At 40.9% G+C, this 18,732-nt stretch overlaps 3 protein-coding genes across 7 annotated transcripts in view; 1 reads left to right on the top strand and 2 right to left on the bottom strand.

Moving 5' to 3' along the window:
- Positions 1 to 677: 677 nt before the first annotated feature.
- Positions 678 to 11,046, bottom strand: ewsr1b (EWS RNA-binding protein 1b). Of its 5 annotated transcripts, none has more exons than XM_071920894.2 (16): positions 11,005 to 11,046; positions 10,443 to 10,479; positions 9,940 to 9,991; positions 9,380 to 9,518; positions 8,286 to 8,481; positions 7,903 to 8,171; positions 7,607 to 7,766; positions 4,451 to 4,488; positions 3,824 to 3,850; positions 3,553 to 3,668; positions 3,330 to 3,459; positions 3,074 to 3,184; positions 2,275 to 2,401; positions 2,075 to 2,175; positions 1,691 to 1,943; positions 678 to 1,078 (listed from the first exon to the last, which is right to left on the bottom strand). In XM_071920894.2, the coding sequence occupies exons 1-16, from the start codon at positions 11,018 to 11,020 to the stop codon at positions 1,042 to 1,044; spliced, it is 1,809 nt and encodes a 602-aa protein (XP_071776995.1). In that variant the 5' UTR covers positions 11,021 to 11,046; the 3' UTR covers positions 678 to 1,041. The 5 variants fall into 5 exon arrangements, with proteins under 5 accessions (XP_071776995.1, XP_078141208.1, XP_071776993.1 ...); XM_078285082.1 differs by having other exon boundaries at positions 1,645 to 1,943; positions 9,380 to 9,521; positions 11,005 to 11,041; XM_071920892.2 differs by having other exon boundaries at positions 9,380 to 9,521; positions 11,005 to 11,041.
- An 873-nt stretch (positions 11,047 to 11,919) lies between these two features.
- Positions 11,920 to 14,791, top strand: rhbdd3 (rhomboid domain containing 3). The gene is made up of 5 exons (XM_071920900.2): positions 11,920 to 12,483; positions 12,635 to 13,018; positions 13,663 to 13,789; positions 13,888 to 14,145; positions 14,318 to 14,791. The coding sequence occupies exons 1-5, from the start codon at positions 12,321 to 12,323 to the stop codon at positions 14,484 to 14,486; spliced, it is 1,101 nt and encodes a 366-aa protein (XP_071777001.1). The 5' UTR covers positions 11,920 to 12,320; the 3' UTR covers positions 14,487 to 14,791.
- A 459-nt stretch (positions 14,792 to 15,250) lies between these two features.
- emid1 (EMI domain containing 1) overlaps positions 15,251 to 18,732 on the bottom strand; it is a 49,670-nt gene continuing 46,188 nt past the window's right edge. The window contains exons 15-16 of the mRNA XM_071920897.2: positions 17,061 to 17,145; positions 15,251 to 16,230 (exon numbers count right to left, since the gene is read on the bottom strand). Coding sequence (XP_071776998.1) covers positions 16,097 to 16,230; positions 17,061 to 17,145 — 219 coding nt within the window. The 3' untranslated portion in view covers positions 15,251 to 16,096. The remainder of the gene's footprint in view (positions 16,231 to 17,060; positions 17,146 to 18,732) is intronic.

Raw genomic sequence — 18,732 nt, 5'->3', positions numbered from 1 at the left:
TTTATATTGGGTACACAAGTATTGTCCAGCAGCAGCCCAGTGCCAAGGACTCTATGGGAGCGCTGCAGGCTTACTTTGAGCTTCCAGATTAGACCTTATTGGTGAGGACATTGATGGGCCTCATCACCAGTCTGATTATAACCCTAAACCCACTTGATCATTATACATGGATTTTTTGGCATCATTGTGTTGCATTATCTTCATTTCTTTCCATTGTTCACTTCTCATTTGTACCCTATTCTTTGCAGCTGCAGTGAGCCGATTTCCCCAGAGATGATTATGGTTTAATGTAATCTACCAAACCTATGTACCACGTAATATGTCCAAAAAAATACTAATTTCCAAAGGTTTGACCAGATGGACAATAAAGCCCCTATTACAATCACTAATTATATTTCTAATTCATCCCTGTGGAGCACACACACTATTCAAAACGAGATATTACAAAACATCTTATGTATACAAAACTATTGCTGGCAAGAAAAACTCATTTTGGAAAAACTGTTGAGGATAGAATCAGTGTTTTTGATCTACTGAATGATGAATGTGAAGTAGCATAGTTTCTAAAAGATGAATGTAGAAACCGATCATTTATTAATGAGGAAAAACTGCATTAATACTTTTGTTCCATGACTACTAGTCCGTTTTGTAAAATTGAAGAGTCTTAACATCGAAACCATCAAATCAGTAAATTTTATTTCCCAAATCTGCAGTTACATATTGTCAGTCTTGGGGAAGGAGAGGCAATTACAATAAAAAATGAAAAACCCTGCATTTTACAATACACTGTCAAAACTAATCTGCATATTTAAAAAAAAAAAAAAAGAAAAAAAAGAAAGAAAAAAACATGCACAAGACGAGAAGATGAAGCATAACCCAGGGTAACAAACTAAAAAAAAGAATAACTAGAAACACTTATGAGTTGAACTGCACCAGGATATTCAAAAGCAGTTCTATAACCATTGATACATGGAATCATAAATTAAAACTTTTCTTCTTAAAAATCAAATTCCGCAAGAGGAAAACTCAAGAAGTTGTCGTTCAGTAGGGTCGGTCTCTGCGTTCCTGGCGATGGTCCCTGGGGAAGGACAAGAGAACAGTCAACAATCATGACATCAACTTTATTTGAGAAGAAATGGATTAATTCAATTTCATTTGCTTAAGATTACCAAGCAAATATACACATTTCTTTGTAAGTCATATTTAACAATGCTGGCTTGAGTGCTACTGATGGATCAATAAACCACGTAGCTTTTCTAAAATAGCGATGAAAAAATACACCATTGCATTTTAAAATAAAAAAAGGGCAAATTTAAAATCTCACTCTTAAAATCAATAAATAAAATGCTTATCTTCTACTAAGAAATAAAGTTCTTGAACAGTAGCTAAACAACATGGTTGCTGAGCGACACAAGTACCAGTGTGAGTGGTGATTTTGGTTTTCATGTTAATATTTAAATGAACAGTTATGCAGTCACAGGTATGGGTTTACTGGGTATTTATTTAATGGCTTCAAACATGTCTCAACCAATCAGAGTAAAGGACCAAAGCCATCTACTTTATAGCATACCATTATCCAGTTAATAATCCTGATTGCCAGTCCTGACATTACCTAAAGGTAACCGTTATGATAAAACTACTTACAGTTGGTATAGAGGTGTTAGGACCACTTGAGGAGTCTTTCCCCTACCTCATATCCATCTTGCCTGGTGGGCCCATTCCTCTTCCACCTCTGCCACCCATCCGGTCCATGGGTGGTCCTCCCCGCCCGGCCCCACGGAATCCTCCTCTATCCATTCCACCTCGCCCTCCTCTGAATCCGCCACGGTCACCTCCCCAACCTCCACGGAAACCTCCGGGGCCCCCTGGCCCTCCGGCTGGCCCGCCACGGTCCATACCTCTGCCGCCGCGCATTCCCATACCACCTCTACCTCGGTCGCCGCCTGAAAGAAGTACAGCGCTTGATTTTAGTCTACACTGCACCAAGTGTGTTTACGGCTTGTGACTAGGGAGCGCTCTTCTCTTTGGACATCATATGAAGGAGTATGCCAGAGAGAATTAAACAAGTCCATACCTGCAGGGGGAAATGGAGGGCCGCCTCCTAAACCTTCTGGTTTAGGAGCTTTGCACTGGTTACACTCCATCCTCCAGGCAAAGTTCTGGTTGCCACAACCCCTGAAACCATTTATAAACAATTTAGTAAGTATTAAAAACAATGTTTAATACAGAAGATACATCAGATGTACAGACATGGCACTACAGAGCAATACATACGGGTTAGGACACTCCCAGTCTCCGGCTCTCTGCTGCATATTGCCTCCTGATGGTCCACCTCGGCCCATTCCACGGGGACCACCTCGTGGGACAAAACCCCCACGCTCTCCTCCACGGCCCATCATACCTTGTAAGACAAGGAGGTGCGTCCCCAATTACATTTCAATTAACGTGTCAATAATCACAGCACTGTTCAGTAGTAGGGCTGTATTCACACTATTCCTCTTTCTTCAAACTGCTGGCACTGAGGCTTTTGGGGAGAGGCCGCAAGGTTGATGGAAATCAACATAGCAACTTTTTAGGCAGAACAGAGTGCTTTCTAACGGTGACAAAAAATTGACTTTTTAGACGAGTGCGCCGGTTTCTGTGACCTGAACAATAATGAAAAAGAGGTGAGATTTCACAGTATGCAGGCAGCTGGCAGTTTACAACAGAGATGCTTATGTGCCATGGAGGGCCAAGAGTATGAAGATTTTCATTCCAACAAAGACTACACCAGATGATTTCACTGATTAGCACACCCCAAAACAGAGAGGGGGAACCTATCAGTGAGATCACCTGGTGTAGTCTTGGTTGGAATGAAAACCTGCATACTCCATGTCACGTGGTTGTGTGTCTGTCATATGCAAATTGTACCTAATGCCTAGGGGCAGCTAAAGCCTATGGAAACAAACACACTTTTCATTATGAGCACAAAATGCGGTTGAGGCAGCATTTCTTTCCCTACAAAAAAAAGGCAGAGTAGTGTGAACATGCCCTTAGGGATTCAGTCTTACAAAGACACACTGCTGACATTTACCTCCACGACCCATCATGCCATCTCGCATGGGCATGCCGCCTCTCATCCCACCCATCATGGGCTTGCGGCGTGCCATGGACACCTTAAGCCTTCGGCCTTGGAACTCCTTCCCTTTAATAAAAAAAACAAAACAAACCTTAAAACTTGCATGCACAAATTACAAGTCATAGGTGAATGAATGCGCTGCTAGAAATATTTCAAAATGTCAATGTGGATTCTGTTCTGTTGCAAACAAAGCTGAGTCAATGCAACCTACCATCAAAATGCTCCACTGCTGCTTTGGCACAGAAGGGCTCCTCATAGGACAGGGTGGCATCTCCCTTGGGCTTGCCCGAATCCTTGTCTGTGTATATGTTAATGGCAGGCTGACCCAATCTGCGGTTCATCTTCAGACACAAAAAGGAGTTTATTATCACATACAGTCTCCACCTTTGTTTTGCTCACATTTCTCAACATTTAGAGAGAAGAGCTATTCTTACCCTGATTGGTCCAACGTGTTTAAAGAATTCAGCCATCTCCTCCAGGGTGGCGTTTTCAGTCAACCCTGTGATGTAGATTGTGCTGTTCTCAGAGTCATCCTGCTCTTCAGGGCGTCCTGAAACAAACAAAAAGAAACTAAATTAAACTGCAGCAAATATGCAACCGTCACTACACAAATTCTGTACATTTGCCATTTCCTAAGAAGTGGTTAACAAGCAAGTGGTCTTTTAAGAGTATTAAAAAGGTCCAACATAGCATGAATCTACTCACCCATTTCACGCTCTGATTCGCTGGGTCCTATAGTCCATCCATTGAAGGGGAGAGAAAAAAGATAAAGAAAAGTCAGTGTGCTACTTGACCCCAGCGTACAACTCCTGAGAATATTACAAAAAGATAATCCAGACATTCCCTTACAGACGCTGTCAGCCATATTGCAAAGTTGAAAATGGCACCTTATGGTAGACCACATTTCCCTCTCAAGTGAAATATTGATAGTGGAAAATAAAATACCTCAGACCCTTTTGCAAATAATTTTGTGCCGTTTGAGAAGCCTCTAAGACCAGTTATAAATCCTCAAAAAACCCAGAAATTCAGTCCATGAGATTTGTTAGGGCAATAAGAACCGACACACGTTTGTTGCCAGTGGTAATTTGTCATTAACCTGTCAAAAACTCTCATTGTCAAACCATAAGCAGTGACTGATAAAACAAATTATACCAAGTACCCCACAAAAAAAAGGTCTCAGGCATCCAAAAAGATTCCCCTATATTTTCAGATGTTGTGTTCATGTAAATATTTTGCATACCGCAATGTAGCATATGTCAATACGCGAAGCGTACTTGTTCAAAAAGTTTAAGGTTTGGAATGGACTAACCAGTGTAATACTCGTTAACTTACCACCAGGCTTACTGAAGCCACCTCTGTCTCCAGCGCTGCTATGGGAGAATAAATGGAGATATGAAGGCGATTTCCCTTTTACAGCCACTTCCACGCCTCGAACCAAGTGGCTTGATTGAGGGAGTAATGAACACAGTTCTAACTAGCCTAATAGCAACTAAGAACTCCCCAAAACGATAAATATACAATCCAATCGAGGGGATATGGGTTATTAACTATGCGGCATTTCTTTGCTAGCTGACTACAACTTCAGTGACAGTTTTCAGTAGTGGATACAGTTGAGTAGAGGTATATTAATGACTAACACATTTTCATTGCCATTGAAAAATATGTGACAAAAACCCAAACATTTGTACAAAAGTAGAAAGATTTCAGATGCATTGATTGCATACATAATACTACCTGTGACAAAAACCCAAACATTTGTACAAAAGTACCTGAAACAAGCCTATACACTACAACTTCACACTAACATTAGGTTTCTAACAAAACTTAAGGCTGAAGCAGATATGTACAAAAGTTAACAAATGCAATGCATCTGAAATTTCACAAGATGATCAGGTGATCATATTCACCTTGCAATAAAAAAACAAAAAAACAACAACAATTGTACATTGTTTTAGTAAGATAAATCAACTCCAAAATAAAAAACAACTAATTTTATCTGACCATGTTACAGTGTTTACCAAGGTTAAAAAATTAAAAACAAAGACTTGGCCAATAGATATACCCATCATGCTTTAAAAAAAACAACACAATCCTCAGTTCTTGGAATAAAGGCAGACCCCGAATCTTTGTTTAAGCTCCCTCCTGCTGCTTAAGCTGCCGGCTCTGTACTGAGTACAGATACTTTTTAGAGTATAGATGGTTTTAAATGGCTCTCACTGTTACCTGTACGGTATAAATGTGACAAAGCATGTTAAAAAGTGCTCAAAAGAATGTGATCAAACATTTGTATTCCAAACCACAAAACAAACATCTTGAACATTACAAAATGACATTATGTGACCCACCCCCAAAATATTCCTGTTCCATACTAAAATACGTAATCCCAAACTGAAAATGTGGAGATGCTACTTGTACATTTACCACTACTTTTTAAATAATAAATAATGCAAAGTTGCTTGATTCATGCATAGTAATATTTCTTGTATAACTCTTAATGTAATATTCACTGTTGTATCACCTATTGAGACTCTGAAATGTCATACTGAAATGTCAAAAGTTTGTGTGTGTGTGTGTGTGAGATTCCCTGCACCAGAAAAATGGAGAAAACAAATTATGCACAACCCTGTTATCTAAAAATGTTAACACTGTTGAACAAGAAATTTTGAAACTCAGTTTGATGAACTGTACCTCTTAAAGAAGGGGAATACCTGCATTAGTGGAGCTCATAATTCTGCTGTTGTTCTGACCCAAGACTGATCAATTATTTAAAATGAAAGCTCTCCCAAAATCAAATACAGAAAAATAAGACTAATCTGTGGTGTCACCAAGATTTACAACCAGGAGCTGCTCTGTTAAAAATAACTGGGAGGCTGAATTTCTTGATTCAACATCTGTTTAAGTTTCCATCTTCCAATCAGCTTTGTTTTACAGCAGTGGTAACCGATCTGAACCAGAAAATGTACACAAATCCTTCAAAAAATACCCCTGGACTTTCTCATGACTGCCTCTTCAATCTTTTTAAATACCTGCTTAGGGGAGCTGGACGTCAGTGGGTCTGATTTGAGGTTGGGTCAAACCATTTCTGGCTATAGAGAACAGTAGAGAATGTACATTGACAGTAACCAATCTGTCCTAAGGAATTCCCCTTTTTATTGAATTTTGATTAATGTGATGATGAATTTCAGCTTGAATGGATATTGAAAAATTAACCACAAATTATATTGAAATACCTCTGTTAATTTGTTTAGAGATTCAACAACTACTATCAGTAAAATGGCCTCAGGTGAGGGAAAATATTGATCATCTCTCAGGATTAATTCTAACATTAAACTAACAATTCAAATTCTTAGTAATGCCAGTAGAAAAATCTCATTAAACTGGAGACCACCTATTACCTTGTATTGTCTCTCTCACTATGGTTGATGAAACATTTAATTAACTTATCTGACTGTTATTTTTGTTACATTATGTTTTATTAATTTTGGCATTACTTCAGGCAGGTCAGTTAAGAACAAATTCTTATTGACAATGACAGCCTGGCAAAAATCAACCACAAACTGAAAACACCAATGAATGTATTTGATAGTTAACAGGTGACAAATTTACCAAGTGGAAATATATTGTTCCTTTTAAATCCAAATGAGACCCAAATATTCATCACATGGCTGCACTTAAGCAAGAATAAAGAATCCCTTTGTAATAGACAAAAAAATGTTTGAGGCCTGTGGTTTTAAAATCCCTTAAATTGTCTGCTCCATGCATCTGAAAAGCTATGCAGGACACACTAAATTGTATGTTTTCCAAAAAATCCATGATGATGAAATCCTTAGGATTTAAGCAACTTCTAATTGCATTACCCTCATAGCAATCATAAATGTCAACCTCCCTAAAACCATGAGCTACCAAAAATGTGAATGCACCACAGTAAGACGTACTTGGACTTAAAATGTGCTGCTGAAATAGTGTGACCAATACCAGTGTTCGAACCTTTCCCTAAGAAAAGCCATTATAATTTAGATAAGACAATATTGTTCCGTTTTATCCAATCACTTTAACCATAGACCAATCATGAGATCAGCAACTCCCTAAATATCATCAATTACCAAGAATATTTTTGATAATGGTCCATAATCAATCATGTGCCGAGTAATAAGAAATGTTCCATTAAAATGAATGTGCACAGGGCTTTGTTCAAAATTTACTTTGATATTGGAACACACCTTTTTCTTACCTTTGGCCAATTCAGAGGCAGGGCTGAGAGAAACTGGGTGAATGTATTTACATTTGGTGCCCATGCTGGAACTTAATAGACCTTTGATCATGGGCTTCAAACATCATGGGAGAATAAAGTTGTGCAAATTGCTGATAAATCAACTTGAATTATTCAAACTATTTTTTGTTGGGACTTGCCTCAGCCCTGCTCTACCTGGCCACAGCACCTGTAAGTGAAAATACAAGTGAGGTTAAGTGTGGAGGAGAGGGACTTACCCCATGCCACGGCCCATGCCTCCACGCCCACGGTGCATCATTCCACCTCTGTCAAAGCCATCTCTGCCAGGCCCTCTGCTGTCCCCTGCCCCCGGGTACCTTGCAGGATCTGAGCCAGAGTAGCTAGAACTTCCACCCTGGCCATCCTGTCTGTAATTATCTTCAAAGGAACAACACAATATCATTATGCTATACAATGAATGGAGTATGTTTACAATGATTTTTAAAAATTAGACTGCATTAAGGGAGAATACACGACAGGAATACTGTACACAAGTTGAAAAATCCAGACTTACTGTAATGGCTGGACTGGTTGTAACTGGGCGGTCCACTTTGCTGGCCGTACTGGCTGGGCGGAGGCTGCCCATAGGAACCAGAGGCTTGAGGAGGGTAAGCAGACGGGGGAGCCTGCTGCTGCTGCTGTTGGGGCTGCTGCTGGTAGCTGCTTTGCTGCTGGCCGTAGCCTCCCTGCTGGGTCTGGTATCCAGGCTGCTGCTGGCCATATGCTGCTGGCTGGGAATAGCTGTTTTGGTTGTAACTAGTTGGCTGGCTGTTAGCACTGTAACTGGTGGAAAGACAAACGACAAACCAACAAAAAAAAGACCATTATAGTATCATGTTGTTCTATACACAAATTGTTTCTTTGGTTCCTAGCCTATCCACAGTGAATGGCACATACCTCTGGGGTGTAGTGGGAGCAGCCTGCTGGCCATATCCAGGGTAGGCGGACTGGGCAGTGTAACCTGGCTGAGAGCCGTAGGACTGGGAGGCAGCTGGAGCAGCAGCAGCAGGAGTGCTGTCGTACCCACTGGCCCCATAACCCTGGGCAGACTGGGAGTAGCCATGAGTGTTGGACTGGGCAGCAGGATAGCCAGCTGCGGAAAACGCAAACAATAAGATCAGAAGCAAAGTCTAAATATTTTACAAGTTACTCCCAGTAAAGTAGAGGAGGGCAATTTTAAGCCTTGATTGTGTAAAATCAAGCTTTAATTTCCTTTTAATTTTATGGACCATAGCTGGCGGAAGCATCTTGCTTTGATTTGTCTGTTGGCTTGAATGGGTTGTGATTGACAGAAGGCAGGTCTTAACATAACTACAGAGAACGTTGAAAGTTTTTATTTTTGAGAGGAAAACACAGAAATCAGAGAAGCAGAAAATGGAAGTAAGACACACCCTCCTGTCTCGTCTCTCATAGTGTTTCTGAATGCACACATCAACATGAAACGGTGACCAGAACTTCTTTCAAAACATAAAACGTTTATAACCTGATGTTAGCATTCTGATGCAACTTTGCAAAACGTGACTGACGGCCTCTCATTACCTTTACCAATTTAATTAGACGTCCTGGGAGTTATCTTCTGTGCCGTTTGGAATTGAATGGGAGTGAATGAGCCTGAGAGGTTTGGCAAAACTGATTTCAAATATCTTTAATCGTGGCACACGAAAGTGAAAACTGTCATAATTAACATTAAAGGGATGGAAAATGTAAAAAAAATAAAAAATAAATAAGCACTGGAATTGCCCTTTAAGACAACTGATTCTGAATATGTTAGCGTCGATACAACTATTCCAGTGAATATACAAGGATTTTCTTTCACCTGTGCCAACTGCGGGAGGTGTACCAAAGAGGTCCTTTTTTTTTTTTTTTTTAAACCTATACTGTCTAATGTCCAACATGGAGTTTTTCCTCTACTCCTGTAAAAGCCTTTTGCATGTGGCTTCAGGCAGAGCTACCTGGTAATGACTCAACTATCCCATAATCTAATAACTGACCTGATGCTGGTTGCCCATAAGAGGATCCATACTGTTGTTGCTGTTGAGTGTATCCTCCAGCTGCTGGTGCTGCCTGGGTATAACTGGCGTCAGTGGCAGCAGGTTGAGCATATGACCCATAACTCTGTTGGCTGTAACCCTGCTGAAAGACAAAGGGCATAGTTTAGCTGCTGGCAAGAAAAGGCATAACTTCAACAAGGTTTTGAGTTACTGGCCATTAGAGTTGGGCTTGGGTCACTAAACTTTTTATTGATTGAAACATGCATTTAACTTGAGCACTGACCCCCTTTTCATATAGACTACTGTACATTCTTAGAATATTAACTTCAGGCAATCACACCACCATGACAAATTTCCTGCAGCAAATACCAGTTTGAGATAAATGGGCTAATCACTTTGAAATCATATTGTTCCAGCTCTCATTTAACCTCCTTGTGTTTTGTAAGCACAGTATGTGCTTAAAAATAGAAATGTACATTTTATTGATTTGATCAAATAAATCAACCTAACATAACAAGGCCTAGGAGTCACATATCTAAACCACTAACTAAAATTCTCACCTGTGTAGACTGTCCATAACCTTGAGCAGGCTGGGTAGCATAAGACCCATACCTGTAAAAAGACAGAAATACTTAGTACACGAGTGCCTGTTGCAGCTGAGGATATTTTTTCACTTGGTTGACTTTCTGCTGCTGCAGACACACAGGAAATGTTATGTCTTCCTAGTTTGTTAATGTTGTTTTTCAGGTCAGTAAAGCTCTGGGGGGTAAACAGTCTGGTTTCCACTACAGTTGGGCTTGCTGCGGGGAAGTGGCCACACAATGTAGAACAACTAAAAGCCACCGTCTAATGTAATACATTTATTAAAAACAAGTTATATCATATGTTCTATTATATTCATGTTAAGTGACCATTTGTAAAATGCATTGATATTCGCTGACTTCCCCGATAACGTTATATAGAAACTCCCTGACTGGAATGCACAACAAAACCACAATATCCGGGAAATCCCAACACTCAATATTACATTAGATTCAAAGTCACAATATTTCAAGATGCTTACCCCTGTTGGGCACTGGTCTGACTGTAGGAACTGTAATCTGTAAGAAAAAAAAACATGCAATAGAAAGTTACACTATTGTTAACGTGTGCGTTATATTCAAAACCAGCATACTCCTTTGCGCGCGAGCTTCGCCAGCAGCAGCTCCGCTAACGTTAGCAACACATTACACAAACACGTCGTTAGGCAACTTAGCTATCCAAACTAATGCAAAAAAACGATATTTCAAAATGGGAGCAGCTAGGTATTGCCGACAAATGTATTTTTCAAAAAGCACCGGCTAGCTATTGTTAAGACAGTGGCTAATTTGGCATTCATTATCGACGACAGTATGTAAGAAAAAGCCATCCGGCAGACGAGACCGAAGCGAATCGATGAGCTACACAGCTAGGCCTTGTGCCCAGCGCTAAAGCTTACTATGTGGCGATGTTCAGTTAAATACAAACTAAAAAAGAGATTATACGCCGACAGGACATCTATACAAATAAACTGTTCACTTAATTCTTCACATTACAATAACAAAATCCCTTAAAATCAAGACAAAAGATTGAAATTCTGCACCCACCCGGAGCCGACGCCATTTTAGTGTATCTCTGCGAAACGACTGTGACCCGTGAGCTGGTGAAAAATGTGCTTCGTGCGTCAGAGGGGGCAGAGAATCTCGCGAGAATACGAGACAACGTTTTTTGTGGGTCCCCGAGGCAGGGGAAATAATGAATTACTACTTACATGCAAAAAGTCTAAAAGTCAAAAGTAGAGACAGTATTTCCAGTTATTACATTATTTCCTTTCTTTTCAAAACACACATGCATTTTACATTATCCATTACATTACCTACATTCTTGCAGGGTTTTGAAATGTATGTGAAATGTATACTAATATGTTTTGTTTTGTTTTGTTTTGTTTTGTTTTGTTTTGTTTTGTTTTGTTTTGTTTTAAAGAAGAAGCCCATTTTGAACGTTGGAACAAAATGCTTTTGAACACCGATCAATATACGATTGTTATAAATATTCATAATAACAAATTGTGTTGCTGTTTGATGCAAACAACGAATGGATGGATAATATGTGCGATATGACATTATTAAAATATCTATCAATCTATCTATCTATCTATCTATCTATCTATCTATCTATCTATCTATCTATCTATCTATAATATTTCATTTGATGGTTTGATGGACAGAACCACAGAACGCGACCCTTCTCTGAGGTGGGCGGGGCTTGGCTCAGGGTTGGAATAAACCAATGTGGCTTCCACGGGGGTATAAATAATATTATATACGTTTCCATAGCGTTACATTTCTTGAAATTTCAATTGTATAATATTATTATTTTGTATACATATTATAAATCTGATACAACATGTGGATATACATAGATATTTCATAAAGGGTGTTATCCAGATGCTGATAAATTTAGCGGACTCCTCCAAACCCAGATGACGTAAACAGGAACTGAAATGCCTGGATGGTGAAAATGATCAACAGCACAGGCTTCTGAGCGTTTCCAAACCAACCGACAGTCAGCCAGATTTGATGGGATTTTCCTTATTTAAACTCATTTGTTACCCTGGTGTAAAGGACTCCGAGTTATTTTCGAATAGCAGTTAAAGTCGGCAAGTACAAAATGTCCCACCTCGGTGTTAGAGAGGATTTGACAGGGTGCTGTGTGCTAGTGCAGGGTCTCTGTACTTACAGCTAGCAACTTCAGCTGTGAATTACTACAGACTGTCATATCCTGAGAAACCAATAGGGATATATACACTCCTTGGTATTTCTGCAGCGCATTACAGGCATGGTTCTTGTCATGTTTTGTTTACCAGACCTATACTACAAAGGGACAACCGAGCACTAGTCACGTTAACTTATCTTAATTAATAATGCTTGATCGTATATTCCCAGTATGGTTCTGGTTCGGGTCAAATCGCCCTGGTTTCTTCCTGGGAACAGCTTCACTGGTAACACTCATGCTGCTGGTGTATGCTGGGGGCATCCAAGCAAGTTTGAGCTTGGGCCCAGGTGGAGAATTCCCCAGGTTCAGAGGTAAACATGCAGTATATTAACCTCCAATTTCCTAGGTGTACATGCATATCTGTAACACCTCTTAGTAAAGTCATTTGTAACAGAAGACATGAGTAACCAAAGGAAATAACACCTCTCTCTCTCTCTCTCTCTCTCTCTCTCTCTCTCTCAGATGTCTTCCTTTATGCCTTCAGTCATGAGGAGTTGCCCTCTCTTCTCATCAATGCTGCTCTCCTGCTGCTAGTTGGGCCGTGTCAGGAGCGTCGCTGGGGCACAGTCGCCTTCCTGGCCCTCTCCATCCTGTCCGTGGTCATATTACCTCCTCTGTACACCCTCGTCCTTTGTGTCGGCGGGGGTGAGGCCAGTCGGATCTGCGGCTACTCGGCCGTGCAGCTGGCTCTGCTGACGGCGCAGTGCCGCCAGGTGACGCAGAGGAGGCTGCTGAGGTGTTTGCCCGTCTGGTTTCTGCCCTGGCTGTTTTTGCTGCTCAGTCTGCTGCTGCTGCCCGGTACACCGGCCCTGCTACACTTCTGCGCCATATGCATCGGACACAACTGTATCCTTACCTGTCATCTTATGATTTTACACAAAACAAACCTATATGAATGATGTGTTATTATTTTTTGTGTTTAAATGATATAGCCTACATTGGACCTCAGTGACCATAGGCGTATATTTGTGGTGAGACATATTAGAAGGATGAATTGCCCTGCCCCCCCATTATTTCTCCCTTTATTTCTGTGTGAAAGGGGCTAGAAACACATGCTGTGGTTTTACTCGCTCTGTTTTTAGAAGCACAGTTGAGTTTTACCAAAGCAAATGCAATGTGTTAAAAAACAAATCAGGACAAATTTGATTGAACAATAGACTGCCATGTTTCACATTTTCATTCATCTTTGCCCTTCACAATAGGGATTCAGTTAAACAATGTCTTACTGTATTTCACATTGACCAATAATTCTCCTCACTTTCTTTCATACCTGCATACTTTTCATGCAAATGTTTATCTTTTGTTTCAAATCTTGCTGATGAAGTGAGGAAAAACAGAATTGTATTTAGGCTACTTATATGCCCATAGTGTGTCAGTGTGATTTGTTGCCCCCCCCCCCCCCAAAGCTGAAATGAAACCTACGCCCTTGTCAATGACACTGTGATGCTTTCCCCAGTCTCTCTCTTTATGCTACTTAATATATTTCAAAGATCATCTGTCCTTCATTGGAACATTACAGGAACTGGAGCAGGCCAGAGTCTTTGACTTCATTCCTGACTGGGTGTGTGTTCTCACCTCCACCAGATTCAGGTTGCCCACCTACTCTACCTCACAGAGGTGTGAAACATCTCATTCAAATCAATGCTCTCATTGAATATTCTCACTCACCATGACAATGGCAGATTTGGTCATTTCAACTTTATCTGGTGTTACAGATCACTTTCTCACACAATGTCTGCGGATCAGTCGGCTCCTCCCACTAGGCCCCTCATGAGGGATCGCCCTCTTTTGAATCAACACCCATGGGTGGAGCCAGTGCCTGCTTGGCTAATGGAAGAATCTGCTGCACTGTCTGAGGCAGATGTCCTGGAGGAGCAGATGCTAAGGGCCGGGATATTAGCCTCCTTACATGATGCTCCCGAAGACCCTGATGCAAAAGTGGAGGTGCCAAAGTCATCAGTTTCCTCTCTTCGGTTAGTATTCATCATAATCACGGGTTTTACTTTCATGTGATTATTCTTTGAAATAGCGGATATGTCGTTTTGGAATTCAAACTCCTCATTTAGTCTCCTAAATACAGTTATATTTATATTTGATGTGAAGTATTGCACAGTTTATCAAAAGACAGATGTTGTTTTCTCTCAGACTCCAGCAGCTGGAGAAGATGGGATTCCCCACGGAGAAAGCTGTAGTGGCATTAGCAGCCTCCAAACAGCTGGATGGCGCCATCTCCCTGCTCATCGATGACCGTGTTGGGGAGCAGGCTGTGGTCGTGTTGAAGGGGAAAAACCCTCTGCCTCCACACAGCACCTGAGGCCACATCAGACTCCCAGACCACGACACAGTGGTCAAGCAGACTGTGCAATAATACTGAGATATGCTTGGGTTTTGCCGAGCTTAACCAATGTTAAATTTTCCCTGTGGGCTAACTGGAAAATGATTTTTCATTATCACAATTCTTGTAGAAAAAAGACAATTGTGAGCTTAATCAATCGATGCAAACTTCACTGTTCGGAAGACAGTTTGTGTAGCTGCACATAAAATGTACATCAGAGAGAGTGAATGTCACATTTATTAAAGTTATAATAGTGTTTAATGAATACTATTATGACAAAATGAGGACAGGTGACATGTTAAAAAACACTGAACATCTTTTTATTATACCAACCATCTAGACAGGATTATCTTAACACAATAACACATTTGCAAGCAAAAAAAAAAAACGCTCAAAATATAAAATGAAGTTACACATATCAGCATACAAAAAAAACTACAGTTGATCATTTTTAAATAGTTTACAACAAGTTTGATATAAGATGAAAAACCAATTATCAAGTCTTTTTATCAGGACAGTTTAACAAGTCTAAATTTACCAACACAGTAGTGGTAAAAATATGTTCAAGTTACATCAACAATTTTGCTGTTTCTGTGTGTTTTTGTGTGTGCTGTCTGTCTGTCTGCATGCTTGAGAGAGAGGTGTGTGTGTGTGTGTGTGTGTGTGTGTGTGTGTTTTACGAGCTGACACTTGTGAAAGAGATCTTGAAATGTAAAACCAAAGGATTAATAAATACATGATTTCTGAAACAGGCCTTTCATCTTTAACATGGATTGGTTTTGGTTGTTTACAGAATGAACCATCATTAATGACTTTCAATGGATATGCAACCAAACTAAAATGCAATGCAGTTTGTGCATTTTTTTTTGTTGCACTGATCAGTTGTGAATTTAGCAAACAGATTCATCAGTGTGTATTTTAAGGGGAAAAAACACTCACACCAAAAACTTGAGATCACTGTTAGCAACAGACATTTCAGTGAGAGTAGAGATGTCTTCATCTTTTAGTGCACTACATAACATTGAGTTAAACAATATGATAGAAGTATAACAAAATTAATACTAGAAGAGGTTTGTTTGTGTAATTGTATCCTGCAAACTGTACATGCTCAATATACTTAAATAATGGAATCTCTTCAGATTGCAGACACATTGTGAAAGCAAAACAAACTCTTTTCTCACATCTGATTCCTCCTTTAATTGATTACTCTAAATGACCCTTATTGTCCAGAATTGTTTCCAGCTTAATGAGCACCACAGAAGATTCTAAAATAGATTTTCCTTTTATCAAACATGAATCTCTTTATTTTCCTGAGGCTGCACTAAGTTCTCTAGCCACAGAAATGGGATACAGAGGGAGCTGCTGGGCCTATGTGGAAATAAGTGTTTGGTTATGGGGGGTTGGGGGGAGGGGGGAGGGGTGTCATACTGGTTCTCAGGTTCCCAATGGAGGTGGGCGTTCTGGAGTATCAGTGGAGTTTCCCTGAGGTGTCCCCCACCTTAAATCTGATGGTACAGCCCAAAGAGTGCCAGAGAGACCTAAAGGAGGGGGAGTCAACCCAGCCTGTGATCCTCAGGGTCAGCGGGGGGCTACTTCCCTCGAACCTTGGTGTCCGAGGATACAGGAGAGGCAAGTCGATATGGAAGCACACCTGCTCGCTTATCTCTGTAGAAACTAGGGGATGCTGTGCCAAACGGACCATCCCCAGACCCTAGATCAGGCTCTGTTGGAGAAAGACAGGAGTTGGAACCAGGCCTCCCTATCCATCAATGCGCGTGCACACATGTACCCCGGTCCTAACCCGACTCTACTTTGATGAAGCCGACAACTCGCAGTTAGCATTGAGTAGGTCGGTATTGTTCTGACTGGACATCAGCTGCCCAGTCTTTGCATGCACATTATTTACCAACTAATTAGTCAGAAAGCTCAAGGGATTTAATCCTTCGTCGCTAGACCTCACTGTAAAGGAAGTGTACCTGGCTAGACTAACATATATTACATGCATTGGTACACATAAACCCACAACACACACGATTACTATGCAAAAGATTCAGGTAGAATCGGTGCTGCCATCATAAGATTGTCACATTCAATGCAATTTTACAATTTAAGAATACATTTCCACAAAACATCTTTTGAGAGGCTACATCAACGTTCAGCAGTTCAGTAACATAATCATAAATTTCACATGTTTATCACACTGTCGGCCTACTGGTCCACACAGAGAGGGCAGTGTGGGTATTTGCAGAGGGCCGGTAGAGCGGAGGGTGAGGATGTCTGTCATTACCTGGCCAGATGATAGCCTCCAGCAGCGTCACCCTGCGAGCCAGAAGCTCAAGGTCTGCCTGCAAGTCGTGGAACATCTGCAAGCTAATGTCCTATCAGAGAGCAGTGACAAGGGGACCGTGTGAGGGGGTGGAAACAGCGGCCCGAGTCCTGGGGCTGCTCGCGACTGTTCGCACTCCCCGTCCCAGGAGCGAAGTGTGACGGGGGTGCGAGCCCCCACCTTTGACCCCTGCCTAAAGCTGACCCTGCCTCAGGCCTCCTACTCACCATGAATACCGATCATAGTCTCGAGGATTAAAACCCTCTCGGCTAAGATCTTCAGCGCCTCTCTGATCTGATGTATTCCGTCCCCCTGTGAAGATAGATACAGCCGTCAAGGTAAGGAGCGCAAGCCAAAGAACTGCTCGCCAAGATGCAAGTCATTTTTTGTCTCTCTCTCAATTCATTACAGCAGTTAGAAGGTTAAAAACAGTCCATGTATCTGCCCAGCACTCTCTGATATTATCTCTTCCCTATGTATCTCTCTACCTCCCTCATTCTCTGGCCATGCTGCTACATCAAGCCAGTCTCTGCCATGCTGGGCTGGGCAGCAACAGCATGCACGTTACAGACCAGCCTCATAACACCGCTGGAGGGCACTGTCCCAGAGTTTACATTTCATCATGCCATCCAGCTACCCATCATTATTTCACTGGATGAAGCCAGTACTGTTTTGAAATCTCCATAGGCATTTGTTTGTTTTTTCTTTTGTTAAAAAATAGGAGAATGGTCTATATTTGGTACTGGCTTTGTGAGTCATCCCTTCAAAATTAAAAAATAACAGAGTTGAACAAGACAAGTTAAACAGACAGAAGCAGCCAAAAACATCACTGTTACAAAATAAGGCATGCAAAGAATAGCTAGAGCTATTGGTGCCTGGGTGAGTGATTCCCACTATGAAATGCATTGATTAATAACACAAACCCATGGTATACTTTTGGAGAAAAAAGGCAAGGTTTCACTGAGTACTAACTGAGTAATTTATATATACTGTATGTTTGAATGCAGTTTGTTTTGACAGAGAACAAATCCCCGAATACAAAAAGCTCTTGGTCCATGGCTTCATGATCCATGATAGGCTGGAGCTTGGAGGAGAGATTGAGTTTGGTTTACTACTACTATTTCTACTACCACTAATAATAATAATATTCAGAAAAAGCTACCTTGCCTTTGTTCTGTGTTAATGGCGTCATTTCATTTTCATTCATTAGAAACATCCAATAGTTTGTTTTTACATCCAGAGTAGAAATTGTATGTGGTGCAGTACTTAAAGACGAAACCATGCAAGGATGCACTGTGGGATAAAAGAGGATAGCTGTATCCACTCCACTCACATCAGAGCACACCACCCTCTAACCCAACAGTACCCACCACCAAAACATATGGAGTGATTTGGCATATACATTTCACACATTTTCTTTGGTGTCCAATGAATCTTTGTGATAACATGATACTGATTATACAGATGATTACATGTAAGACAGAGCACAGTGTTTTCTGAATTTAGAAAACAAAATGATCAAAAACTGGCTCCTAAACTGATTCCAATACATTCCACCATCTTTCACTCAGCCATCCAATATGCTGGTGAGTGGTGCTGTCACAGGACTTACATTGTTGATTCTGTTTGTATGTATATATATATGCCAAAGTCAGATGCTGAGAAGGTGACTGTGAAAGGTAGCCATGGGGACAGTAGCTTGCAGAGGGAGTCAGACAGCTTTAGGGTCAAGAGGACAGTGTCGTGACAAGGGACAGCAGTCCAGAGCACACCCCAAGGACCAAAACAACAACGACACCAAAACACACCACATCATACACACAAATCACCAACTGAAATCACATATGCTTAAACAAAAACAAAAAAAAAGTACAAGAAACTCCGGCGTGATTATCCATA

Source organism: Centroberyx gerrardi, chromosome 8 (genome assembly GCF_048128805.1).
Source record: "Centroberyx gerrardi isolate f3 chromosome 8, fCenGer3.hap1.cur.20231027, whole genome shotgun sequence".
In the NCBI taxonomy this organism is placed as follows: domain Eukaryota; kingdom Metazoa; phylum Chordata; class Actinopteri; order Beryciformes; family Berycidae; genus Centroberyx; species Centroberyx gerrardi.
The sequence above is the reverse complement of the archived record's forward strand: the minus strand, read 5'-3'. Positions and strand labels throughout refer to the sequence as shown.